This window comes from Aythya marila, assembly GCF_965140915.1.
Source record: "Aythya marila genome assembly, chromosome: Z".
Taxonomy (NCBI): domain Eukaryota; kingdom Metazoa; phylum Chordata; class Aves; order Anseriformes; family Anatidae; genus Aythya; species Aythya marila.
The window spans coordinates 46735256-46747550 of record NC_139080.1 but is presented as its reverse complement, the minus strand read 5'-3'; the positions used below and the strand labels follow the sequence as shown (position 1 = coordinate 46747550).

Sequence of the window (12295 nt, the reverse complement as noted above, 5' to 3'; positions counted from 1 at the left end):
AAAATGAAAAATAACAAAGCTAGTACATTTCACTGTTTCTTGACTTCGATACTCTCTGGGGGGTGCAACCAGTTTGACTTTCACTTTGCTGGCAAATCATTGTTCTCAGTGTCAGTGAGTGTGAAGAAAGAGCTTTGTAGATAGGACTCCTAAGGTCTACTTTTCCTCCCCAAAAAATTATCTTATCCTGCCAGAGGAAATAGTAGACTAGGCCTGAAAATAGCTTGTTCTGCTGTTTAATGTTTGTATGACCTAAATAACTATGGAATAATGCAAGCAATTACTTAAATATCGATGTCCTCTTTATAGCCCCATCTGAAGTGATTTTTTCATTCGATGTTGGAAATGGACCTAGTGAAGTTACAGTGCAGTCTCTCACTTCCTTAAATGACAACCAGTGGCATTATGTCAAGGCTGAACGAAACATCAAAGATGCATCCTTACAAGTAGATCAGCTTCCTCAAAAGTTTCATGCTGCTCCACCTGATGGCCATATTCGGTTGCAACTCAACAGCCAACTTTTTGTAGGTAGGCACTCATTTAACAGAATCTTTTCTAATTATCATCATGAAAATGTGAAAGGGAAAAAAATAGCAACAAAAAGTAACTGGGTCTTTTGAAAACAGCTTATATGGTAGAACTTTGGTGTACTTTTATGCTGTCTATTCTAGAAACATGTAAAGTCTCTCCTACCTTCACAAAACTTTTTGTCTAGATCTGCTGTAAGACACATTGTACTAAATGAACTTATTTTTCATTTGCTACATCTTAGGGAGGAGGGAAGTTAAGGGGCCTGGTGTTACTAAATAAACTGTATCTTTAGGAAAAGTTGAAAGTAGATCACTTAGAATTTATGTGATCTGACCTGTGAAGCAAAACAGAAATTCCACAGTTGTTTATGTCAATATCAAGTCTAAACAGTTTTCTAATGATAATTATCCAAAATCTTTTTCCAAATGATCTGAAACTGTACTAACCTGATTTAAGAGTAGTACTTCCCAGAAAATTTTGTCAAATAATTGGCTACTGAATAAGGTGATCTTTTTAACAAATGAAAAATAAATAAATAAATAATAATTAATATGTATATATATATTGGCTGACTTTGTCAAACGGTTTACACATCTAGTATAGATTTATGTATATTTGTGTCTTATATGGAGGTGTGAATTTAAGATTTTGTCTAGTTAGTTTTTTTCAGATAGTTTTCAGAGATGAATAGTTTACATTGAAACAGAGATTCTATTCTGCTGCTTCTGGTATTTTTTTTTGTGGAAGCTTTTAGTCAACAGCTGCCTGGAAATTCATGAGGATTGTGGCTGGCAACCTTTGATATTGTGAAGTATTTTCTGTTTTTCTTTGTAAAAGAGAAAGAAGGGGAAAACAGCAACAACAACAACAACAACAAAAAAAAACAAGACAGCAACAACAACCGAAACAGGAGATATCATAGTAAATTCTGTAACATAGCTTAGGAGAAAAGATATTGTGCATATTGTACACCTTGCTAAGAAATCACAATGAACAAAATGTTGGCCGTCGGGAAGTGTCTTAAAATGAACAGTCATAATAAATGAAGAAACAATTATTATTACCTTCTGGATTTTCCTATTCATTTACATATTTTCTTAACATTTACATGTTTCATAGTCAGGACGGACCAGCCTCTTCACTCAGCAGAGAAGGGAATAGATTCAAGACTGGACACAGCTTCTACCACAGGACAAAATATGCAATCCCAGACATGAACTCTGGGATATCATGATCCATACCATGAGACAGACATATAGACAGACATGCAGAATAATTGAGCAGTCAGCAGAATTTTGAAGAAGTAAAACTTTACTCTTCATCACCCTCCCTTAACCTTTTCTCCTTTATTTTTATTTTTATTTTTATTTTTATTTTTATTTTTATTTTTATTTTTATTTTTATTTTTATTTTTATTTTTATTTTTATTTTTATTTTTATTTTTATTTTTATTTTTATTTTTATTTTTATTTTTATTTTTATTAATTGTTGTGTATTTCTTCATCTTTCCTTCTCTCCCTTTCTCTCCCCTTCTCTTCTCTTAAAAACAGGCAAACAAAACAACAAAACCTAATTTCTGGATGTTACTCCTTTGTGAATTAATAACAATATGCATCATTGCTTGGTATCTTACTGTGCTGTGCAAAATATTTTTTTCCCATTAAAAGCTTCAGGAGTTTACTGTAATTACTTGAGAAAAAAAAAAGCATAAACGTATATATCGGAAATTCATCATAGACTGTTCAAGGGCTGTAAAATATACAGATGTTGTTCTAAATCTACAGATTGGTTCTTTTTTATTTTTGAAAGCTCATACGAATTTATTTCAGGTGGGACGGCATCTAGACAGAAAGGATTTTTGGGATGCATTCGTTCATTACAGTTAAATGGAATGGCCCTTGACCTGGAAGAGAGAGCGAAGATAACACCAGGAGTTGAACCAGGATGTCCTGGACATTGTAGTAGCTATGGTAACCTGTGTCACAATGGTGGAAAATGCAGAGAGAAATACAATGGATTCTCTTGTGACTGCAGTTTCTCTGCCTATGCCGGGCCATTCTGTAAGAAAGGCAAGCATGTCTTTTAGCTTCATCAGTTACTGAAAATAAGAGCATGCAGTCCAGAATAAGTTCTTTAAGGATAAGTCTGAATGGTTACAAATCATTTGTTTCACCTAGTGTAGACAAACATTCAGTTTAATTTGCTCAGTATGTGTAACTAGTTTTATAAACACGGTCTTCCAGAGTTATACTCTACACCTTATTTTAACACCATTAAAACACCATATGTGAGAGAGTCACTATGTTTTCTTTAATGTTATATAGCAGCTTTCATATTTTAATATTATAGTACAGCTAGGAATTTTTTTTATATAAAATATATATGTTTAAAAAATATGTTTATATAAATATGTTTGTCAAGTCTTAACTAGGACTAAAGCTATGAGTAAATTTGGAAAACAAACCAATAAGTAATTTTTTTCTTTGATTGTTTGTTTTTTAACTGCAAGAGGAAAATGACATTATGGGGAAAAGGAGCGAACCCATCTTTCCATCCATTCTAATTGAGTTCTTCACTAATAGTGTTATACTAGTGGATGATAAACAGTCACTGAGTTTGAATTTTAAGAATGGAAGTTCATTTAGAAATTAAATATTTTCAAATCACTCTAATTTGTTAAAAATTGCTTTCTTCCTCCATGTATTCTGCAAAGTACTTGCTGGCTTAAATGCCATCGCTCCAGGTTTCTCTAAATTCATGAGCATTACATCTACCCAGCCACTACTGCCACCAAAAAAATAAAAGACTCTTGTGAAGTCCTTCCATATGCATATCCCCTGTGGCACTAATGCTACTGAGTGTCTTCCATTCATTATCATGATGTCTTCCAGCTCCACAGAAAATAGAAGAAGAATGGTCACAATACAAGCTTATTATTCTTCAAGTGATTGATTAGTGGATCCTGTTGCTGAAAGTGTGGGATGACCTTTAATAATTTTAATCACTCTCTTTCAAAAATACTGAGCCACATTACAGTAATTTACAGATTTCTATTTATTTATTAATTTATTTATTTTCTGAAGTCTGTGTGTGATAATGGTATAGTCTAAGAGTTGTTTTAATAGGAAGCTGTTGTGAGATGTTCTGGAGACACAGAGGGCCTTTATATCTTCTCCCACACACTTGGGCATAGAAAAGTTTAGTCAATGTGTTAGTGTGTTAGGATTTAAACTCCTGCACCAATTTTTCTGTGTGTGCAGTGTACTTAGGAGAGAAAACGTGGACTTTAGGACATAAATAAATAGGAAAAAAAAAACAAAAAAACACACACACACAAAATTTAAAAAAAATAAAAAAACACAGAAGCATGCTCAAAACCAGACAAGAAGAAGCACATCTTCATGCAACAGATATTTACGACACATGCCTAATGTGGTTTTGGTCTAACACAGTCTTGTTATTCTCTATAATTCTAGGTATTATTTCTGTTAATATTTCTTTCAACCGCATCACAACAATTAAGAAAACTTGTTCTTGGTTTTGTTTTTTTTTGTTGTTGTTGTTTGCTTGGTTTTGTTTTGTTTTATTTTCCTGTTTTTGCTGTTGTTTTGCATCATATTTAAAATTTGAATTGTTTTTTATTTCAGAGATCTCTGCCTATTTTGGAACTGGAAGTTCTGTGATATACAATTTTCAAGAATACTACACCTTCACTAAAAATTCTAGTTCTCATGCTTCTTCTTTCTATGCTGACATGACACTGAGCAGGGAAACAATCACACTTGCCTTTCGAACAACACGGACACCAAGCCTACTGCTTTATGTTAGCTCCTTCTACAAGGAATATCTCTCAGTCATTCTAACCAGAAATGGTGAGTGTTCAGATTGGCTGTCTGGAAATGCTAATGAGCTGTCAACTCAAATTCATCCTGACTCCCAGAGCTGAATCACAAATTAAACATTGTCCTGTTGTTGCTTAAAATGGTATCTTTATTTTTCTGTTGTTACAAGCAATGCTTTCCATCTCAACATAATTCTTACTGTAATACCAACTTTTACTGCATTTTAACAGTTTTGGCAAAATTAATTATTTCTGGAAATCCTTTAGTGTTTTTTGGTGGTGGTGGTGGTGGTGTGTTTTTTGTTGTTTTGTTTTGTTTTTTTCTTTTTAAGACTTGAAACGAAATTCAAAATATATCTGGTGGAAATCCACATTATATAACAAATGGACAGATGGGAATTTACCTTTTTCTATTTAAACTAAGCATGAAATGTTAGTTGGATCTTTGTTTTGCATTCTTTCATCTTGTCTACTAATTTCTTAATGGCTATTTTCCTTCTTTTACTCCTAGATATTTTTTTCAATTAAGAAATTTAATTACAGAAAAAAAAAAAAACAAACACACACAAAAAAATAACATGAATATTTGAGTGTGTTAAAGACTGTTTGCAATCGTACTGGCCCTGTGCTCAAAGAGACTGGCTTTTCCAGTTACATTAGAACATAACTGTAGAGTCCTGATCATGTGAAGTAGAACATGTTCTATGACTGGCCTGGGTCTGGATGGGGATTTGCTTTTCAAAGGACTAGTACAAAGTTGTAGTATATCTATATCTGATATCACTCCTATCTCTGACAAGAAAACCATGGAGCCTTTGTGTTAAAAAGTCTTTGTGGGGTATGCGTAGAGACTATAGTAAGAGTTAACAACAAGAAATGAAAAGTGAGATAGAAATGATTCATTGTATCTTTCTTGACAGTTGATTGGTCAGAGATTTACAGTCTGACAGTGTAAATATTATTCAAGAATAGTACTGGTAAGGTAGAGAGTTTTATTTGATAAATCACATTGAAATAAGCTACCAGACCAAGCCTTTCTGAGATATACTAAATAAAATGCCGCAAAACCTTTAACTCATTATGACAGGTTCACAGTTTATACAGATTTGTCACAGTTTATAGCTATATTTGCTACATCATCCTACTTTCAAAATTGTTGTTACCCTTCCTATTTTCTTCTTTCATTTTTCACTTAAGTCAATTTCTCCTATTTGAGCTAATTCCTTATATAAATTAAACATTTGGTTTGCTCTTCAAATACATATGTGAAGAGGGAGATATTGTATATGATCTACTCTGTCTTTTGTGTACCCATTGTACTATACCATTTGAACTATCTATATCTGCAGGAAGTTTACAGATCAGGTACAAACTAGACAGCCATCAAGATCCTGATGTCTTCACCACCAATTTCAAAAGCATGGCTGATGGACAGCTACACCATGTGAAGATTGACAGAGAGGAGGAAATGCTCCTTGTAGAGGTAATTCAATTCAATTCAAACAAAATAATAATAATTAAAAAAAAAAATAAAAGGGGGGGGGAGGAGTATTACCAAAGAATATAAGATCCAAAACAAAATGAAATAAATAGTTAAACCAGAAAACTTACCCCAAAATAAACTGTGTTTTAATATCTTAAATAAATAAGTAAATAAAGCAAAGCTTAGCAGACTCAGTAAAAGTCAAGTTTAGGAATTCTCTTTGGCTTTCTTCTTGTCTATTTTAAAAAGGCAATTTATCCTCATCATTTTATATGAATTGTTTTATTGTTAAATTTATATAATTGGATGAATGCTGTCATTAATTTGGGATCTTGTATTTTGATTTTTTTTAATTAATCAAACAACAATACACATATTTTTATATCTAGAAAATAACTTAAGCCTACTTTCCTATTTCTCACAAGTCCTTTTTACATCAATGGAATATTATTATTAAGAAAAAAAAATATATATATATTATTTTTTTTATTTTTGTGTATAGCAGATGATAAAATAGAAATACTTAATTTACCAATTAATCATTAGATTATTTAGAATTGCTAGAATTGAATTAATAAAACCTCAATTTTTGAATTTTTTTTTTTTATATAAATAATGGATGTTTCAAGTTAACAGTTTAGTGCAAGAGATGAGATTCCTTAATTATGCATTGGTACAAGGCTTGAAGTCAAGCTATTCTAGAGGTATACTGGCAGGCAGAGTATTTACAGTACAATACTTGAACTTCAAACATGAAATAAATGTTGAGTGACTTTTTTATAATGAAAAGAATATTTTCCATTGTTTTGGATGTTTACCAATGTTGTTTATTTTGATAATAACTAAGAAGGAATCATCCAAATAAATTAAACAAATACTAATTTATTAAGCATTTATAAATGCTTAAGAAGTATCACAGCTATAATCAGTGAGCTTAGAAAGCTATTTTTTTTTTTTTTTTAAAAGATGCAATTAACAAAGGTTTCACTCAGCTTTTTTATTTATTTATTATTATTATTATTATTATTTATTTATTTTGACTCACATCTTACCTGTTTTCTTTCAAAATTTAACTAAAGTCATTTCCATTATCCTGCTTTGCTCTTCAATACACCATTTTGCAGGTTAACCAGAATGAAAGAATGAAATTTATTCTGTCTTCAGGCACAGAATTCAATGCAATCAAGTCTCTCATACTTGGCAAGATTTTAGGTAAGTGAAACACCACCTGGTTTTCTAAAGCGTAGATCAAAATGTCGCCATGGCAAACTGTCGTGGTTTAACCCGGCTGGCAGCTAAATACCACGCAGCCGTTCGCTCACCCTCCCCCCTCCCTCTCTGGGACGGGGGAGAGAAATGGAAAGTGAAGCCCGTGAGTTGAGATAAAGACAGTTTAATAAGACAGGAAAATAATAATAACAAAATAATAATAACAATAATAACAATAATGTTACAATGGTGATAATAGGAAAATAATAATAATATGTACAAACAAGTGATGCACAATGCAATTGCTCACCACCCACTGACCGATGCCCAGCCTAACCCCGAGCAGTCCGGCCCCCTTCCCCCGGCTAGCCACCCCTATATATTGTTTAGCATGACGTCAGATGGTATGGAATACCCCTTTGGCTAGTTTGGGTCACCTGTCCTGGGTCTGTCCCCTCCCAGCTCTTACTGCACCCCCAGCCTGCCTGTTGGCAGGACAGAGCAAAAGGCTGAGATGTCCTTGGCTTGGTATAAGCACTGCTCTGCAACAATTAAAACATCGGGGTGTTATCAGCACTCTTCTCATCCTAAGCCAAAACACAGCATTCCACCAGCTACTAGGAAGAAAATTAATTCTGTTTTAACTGAAACCAGGACACAAACTTAATAGCATTGAAAGACATTTGTTGTCTTGTAATTAATTAGATGCTGAGTTACAATCAAGGTAGGAACTTCAGTCCTATTGGAGTACAAATATAATCATGTGTAAGTACTTCCTGAAAAATGAGCAAGTGCATTCCATTAAAAGTAATTTTACACTTATCTCTTCTATTTTTGCAATCAAACATTATGAAACACAACTTTTTTTTTTTCCTCTCAGGAAAAAATAATTTATCATCATATCATACACAAAGACCATAGAATGCTATTAATCTTAATGTATCTTAAATATTTATAAGTTTGTAAGGCATGATGTTGTCATTACTATTTTCTACAAGTCTTTTAATTTTTCATAAAAACACATTCAATAAGTTATGAAATTTTATAAAATAATAAAAAAAAAATACTTGGAAATTAAGTGGCTAACTTGGTGTCTCACAGAATCACAGAATTTCTAGGTTGGAAGAGACCTCAAGATCATCGAGTCCAACCTCTGACCTAACACTAACAGTCCCCACTAAACCATATCACTAAGCTATACATCTAAACATCTTTTAAAGACTTCCAGGGATGGTGACTCCACCACTTCCCTGGACAGCCTGTTCCAATGCCTAACAACCCTTTCGGTAAAGAAGTTCAGCCTAACATCCAACCTAAAACTCCCCTGGCGCAACTTAAGCCCATTCCCCCTCATCCTGTCACCAGGCACGTGGGAGAATAGACCAACCCCCACCTCGCTACGGCCTCCTTTGAGGTACCTGTAGAGAGTGATAAGGTCACCCCTGAGCCACCTTTTCTCCAGGCTGAACAAGCCCATCTCCCTCAGCTGCTCCTCGTAGAACTTGTTCTTCAGGCCCTTCACCAGCTTCGCCGCCCTTCTCTGGACTGTATTAAGCACCTCGATGTCTTTCTTGTAGCGAGGGGCCCAAAACTGAACACAGTACTTGAGGTGCGGCCTCACCAGAGCTGAGTACAAGGGGACGATCACCTCCCTAGCCCTGCTGGCCACACTGCTTCTTATGCAAGCCAGGATGCTGTTGGCCTTCTTGGCCACCTGAGCTAATTAATTCTGTGCTAACTGAAACCAGGACAACACTGCTGGCTCATATTCAGCCGACTATCCACCATCACTCCCAGGTCCTTCTCTGCCTGGTAGCTCTCCAATCACTCATCTCCCAGCTTGTAGCTCTGCTTGGGGTTATTGCACCCCAGGTGCAGGACCAGGCACTTATCCTTGTTGAACTTCATACAGTTGACCTCAGCCCATCGGTGCAGCCTATCCAGATCCTCCTGCAGAGCCTTCCTACCCTCGAGCAGATAGACACACGCACCTAACTTGGTGTCATCTGCAAACTTACTGAGGGTGCACTCAATGCCCTCGTCCAGATCATCGATGAAGATATTAAAGAGGACCGGCCCCAGCACCAAGCTTTGGGGAACACCACTAGTAACCAGCCTCCAACTGGATTTGACTCCATTTACCTGTAGTTTCCCTGGTCAGTCCTCCGGCCCTTGTTGTAGATAGGAGTCACATTTGCTAGCCACCAGTCAACTGGGACCTCCCCCAATAACCAGGACTGCTGATAAATGATGGTAAGCGGCTTGGCCAGCTCCTCTGCCAGTTCTCTCAGTACCCTTGGGTGGATCCCATCTGGCCCCATTGACTTGTGCACATCCAAATGCCGTAGCAGGTCACCAACCAGTTCTTCATGGATAGTGAGGGCCACATCCTGCTCCCCATCCCCTTCCACCCACTCAGGGTACTGGGTATCCAGGGAGCAACTGGTTTTGCCGCTAAAGACTGAGGCGAAGAAGGCATTAAGCACCTCCATCTTTTCCTCATCTCCTGTAACTAAGTTTCCCCCCACATCCAGAAAAGGATGGAGATTCTCCTTAGTCCTCCTTTCTGTGTTGATATATTTATAAAAACATTTTTTGTTATCTTTAACGGCAGTAGCCAGATTGAGCTCCAGATGAGCTTTGGCCTTCCTAATTTTGTCCCTGCACAGCCTCGCTACATCCTTAAAGTCCTCCCTAGTGGCCTGCCCACTTTTCCAAAGATTATAAACCCTCTTTTTTCTCCTAAGCTCAAGCCATAATTCTCTGTTGAGCCAGGCTGGTCTTCTTCCCCGCCAGCTCGTCTTTGGGGACGTGGGGACAGACCGTTCCTGCGCCATTAAGATTTCCCTCTTGAAGAGTGCCCAGCCTTCCTGGACTCCTCTGCCCTTCAGAACAGCCTCCCAACAGACTTTACCAAGCAGTGTCCTGAACAGCTCAAAGTCAGCCCTCCAGAAGTCCAATACAGCGGTTTTACTGGTCCCCTTCCTGGCCTTGCCAAGAATAGTGAACTCCATCATTTCATGGTCACTCTGCCCAAGACAGCTCCCGACAATCACATCCTCCACCAGTCCTTCTCTGTTTGTGAAGAGAAAGTCTAGCAGGGCGCCACCCCTGGTAGGTTCACTAACCAGCTGCGTCAGGAAGCTATCTTCCACGCAGGAACCTCCTAGACTGCTTTCTCTGGCCTGTGTTGTGCTTCCAGGATATGTCAGGGAAATTGAAGTCCCCCACGAGAACAAGCACTGAAGATTTCGCAACTTCTGTTAGCTGCCTGTCGAATTCCTCATCCGTCTCCTCATCCTGGTTTGGCGGTCTATAACAGACCCCGACCAGAACACTAGCCTTGTTGGCCTTCCCACTGATCCTAACCCAAAGGGATTCAACCTTATAATTCCCAGCCTCGAGTTCTACAACATCGAAAGACTCTCTAATATAGAGAGCCACACCACCACCCCTTCTGTGCTGCCTGTCCCTTCTGAAGAGCTTATAGCCAGGCATTGCAGCACTCCAGTAATGAGACTGGTCCCACCATGTCTCCGTGATGGCAACCAAGTCGTAGCCTGCTTGCTGCATGATCGCTTCCAGCTCCTCCTGTTTGTTACCCATGCTGCGTGCATTGGTGTAGATGCACTTCAGCTGGGCCATTGCCTTATAGAATCACAGAATCATAGAATATCCTGAGTTGGAAGGGACCCTTAAGGATCATCAAGTCCAACCCTTGACACCGCACAGGTCTACCCAAAAGTTCAGACCATGTGACTAAGTGCACAGTCCAATCTCTTCTTAAATTCAGACAGGCTCGGTGCAGTGACCACTTCCCTGGGGAGCCTGTTCCAGTGTGCAACCACCCTCTCTGTGAAGAACCCCCTCCTGATGTCAAGCCTAAATTTCCCCTGCCTCAGCTTAACCCCATTCCCGCGGGTCCTGTCACTGGTGTTAATGGAGAAAAAGTCTCCTGCCTCTCGACACCCCCTTACAAGGAAGTTGTAGACTGTGATGAGGTCTCCCCTCAGCCTCCTCTTCTCCAGGCTGAACAGGCCCAGTGACCTCAGCCGTTCTTTGTACGTCTTCCCCTCCAGGCCTTTCACCATCTTCGTAGCCCTCCTCTGGACACTCTCCAACAGTTTCATGTCCTTTTTATACTGTGGTACCCAGAACTGCACACAGTACTCGAGGTGAGGCCGCACCAGTGCAGAGTAGAGCGGGACAATCACCTCCCTTGACCTACTAGCGATGCCGTGTTTGATGCACCCCAGGACATGGTTGGCCCTCCTGGCTGCCAGGGCACACTGCCGGCTCATATTCAACTTGCTGTCTACCACGAGCCCCAGATCCCTCTCTTCTAGGCTGCTCTCCAGCGTCTCATGGCCCAGTCCGTACATGCAGCCAGGGTTTCCCCGTCCCAGGTGCAGGACCCGGCACTTGCTCTTATTGAACTTCATGCGGTTGGTGATTGCCCAGCTCTCCAACCTATCCAGATCCCTCTGCAAGGCCTTTCCACCCTCATTCGAGTCCACAACTCCTCCAAGTTTGGTGTCATCAGCAAACTTGCTCAAAATACCTTCTATTCCTGCATCTAGATCGTTTATAAAAATATTGAAAAGTACCGGCCCTAAAATGGAGCCTTGAGGGACCCCACTGGTGACCGCCCGCCAGCCTGACGCAGCCCCATTTACCATAACCCTTTGGGCCCTGCCCGTTAGCCAATTGCTCACCCATCATATGATGTTTTTATTTAGCTGTATGGTGGACATTTTGTCCAGTAGGATCCTATGGGAAACCGTGTCAAAAGCCTTGCTGAAGTCCAAAAAAATCACATCAGCTGGTTTCCCTTGGTCCACCATACGGGTGATCTTATCATAAAAGGAAATCAGGTTAGTTAGGCAGGACCTACCCTTCACAAACCCATGCTGGCTGGGACCAATGACTGCTTTGTCCCCCAGGTGCACTTCAATAAGTTCAAGAACCATCTTCTCCATGATTTTACCAGGCACTGACGTGAGACTGACAGGCCTGTAATTGCTAGGGTCTTCTTTCTGACCCTTCTTGAAAATTGGCACAACATTTGCCAGCTTCCAGTCTACCGGGACCTCTCCAAATTCCCAGGATCGTTGAAAAATAATTGAGAGAGGTTTCGTGATGACGTCCGCCAGCTCTTTCAGCACCCGGGGATAAATCCCATCCGGACCCATGGACTTGTAGGGATCCAGGTGGAGTAGCAAATCCCGCAA

At 38.8% G+C, this 12295-nt stretch overlaps 1 protein-coding gene across 1 annotated transcript in view; it reads left to right on the top strand.

The window, feature by feature from the left end:
• Window positions 1-12295, top strand: part of CNTNAP4 (contactin associated protein family member 4) — a gene marked incomplete at both ends in the record, with an annotated part of 216329 nt that overhangs the window by 187737 nt on the left and 16297 nt on the right. The window contains 5 exons of the mRNA XM_082782767.1: window positions 310-528; window positions 2361-2600; window positions 4179-4403; window positions 5722-5855; window positions 6980-7067. Of these exons, the coding sequence (XP_082638893.1) occupies window positions 310-528; window positions 2361-2600; window positions 4179-4403; window positions 5722-5855; window positions 6980-7067 (906 nt within the window). The remainder of the gene's footprint in view (window positions 1-309; window positions 529-2360; window positions 2601-4178; window positions 4404-5721; window positions 5856-6979; window positions 7068-12295) is intronic.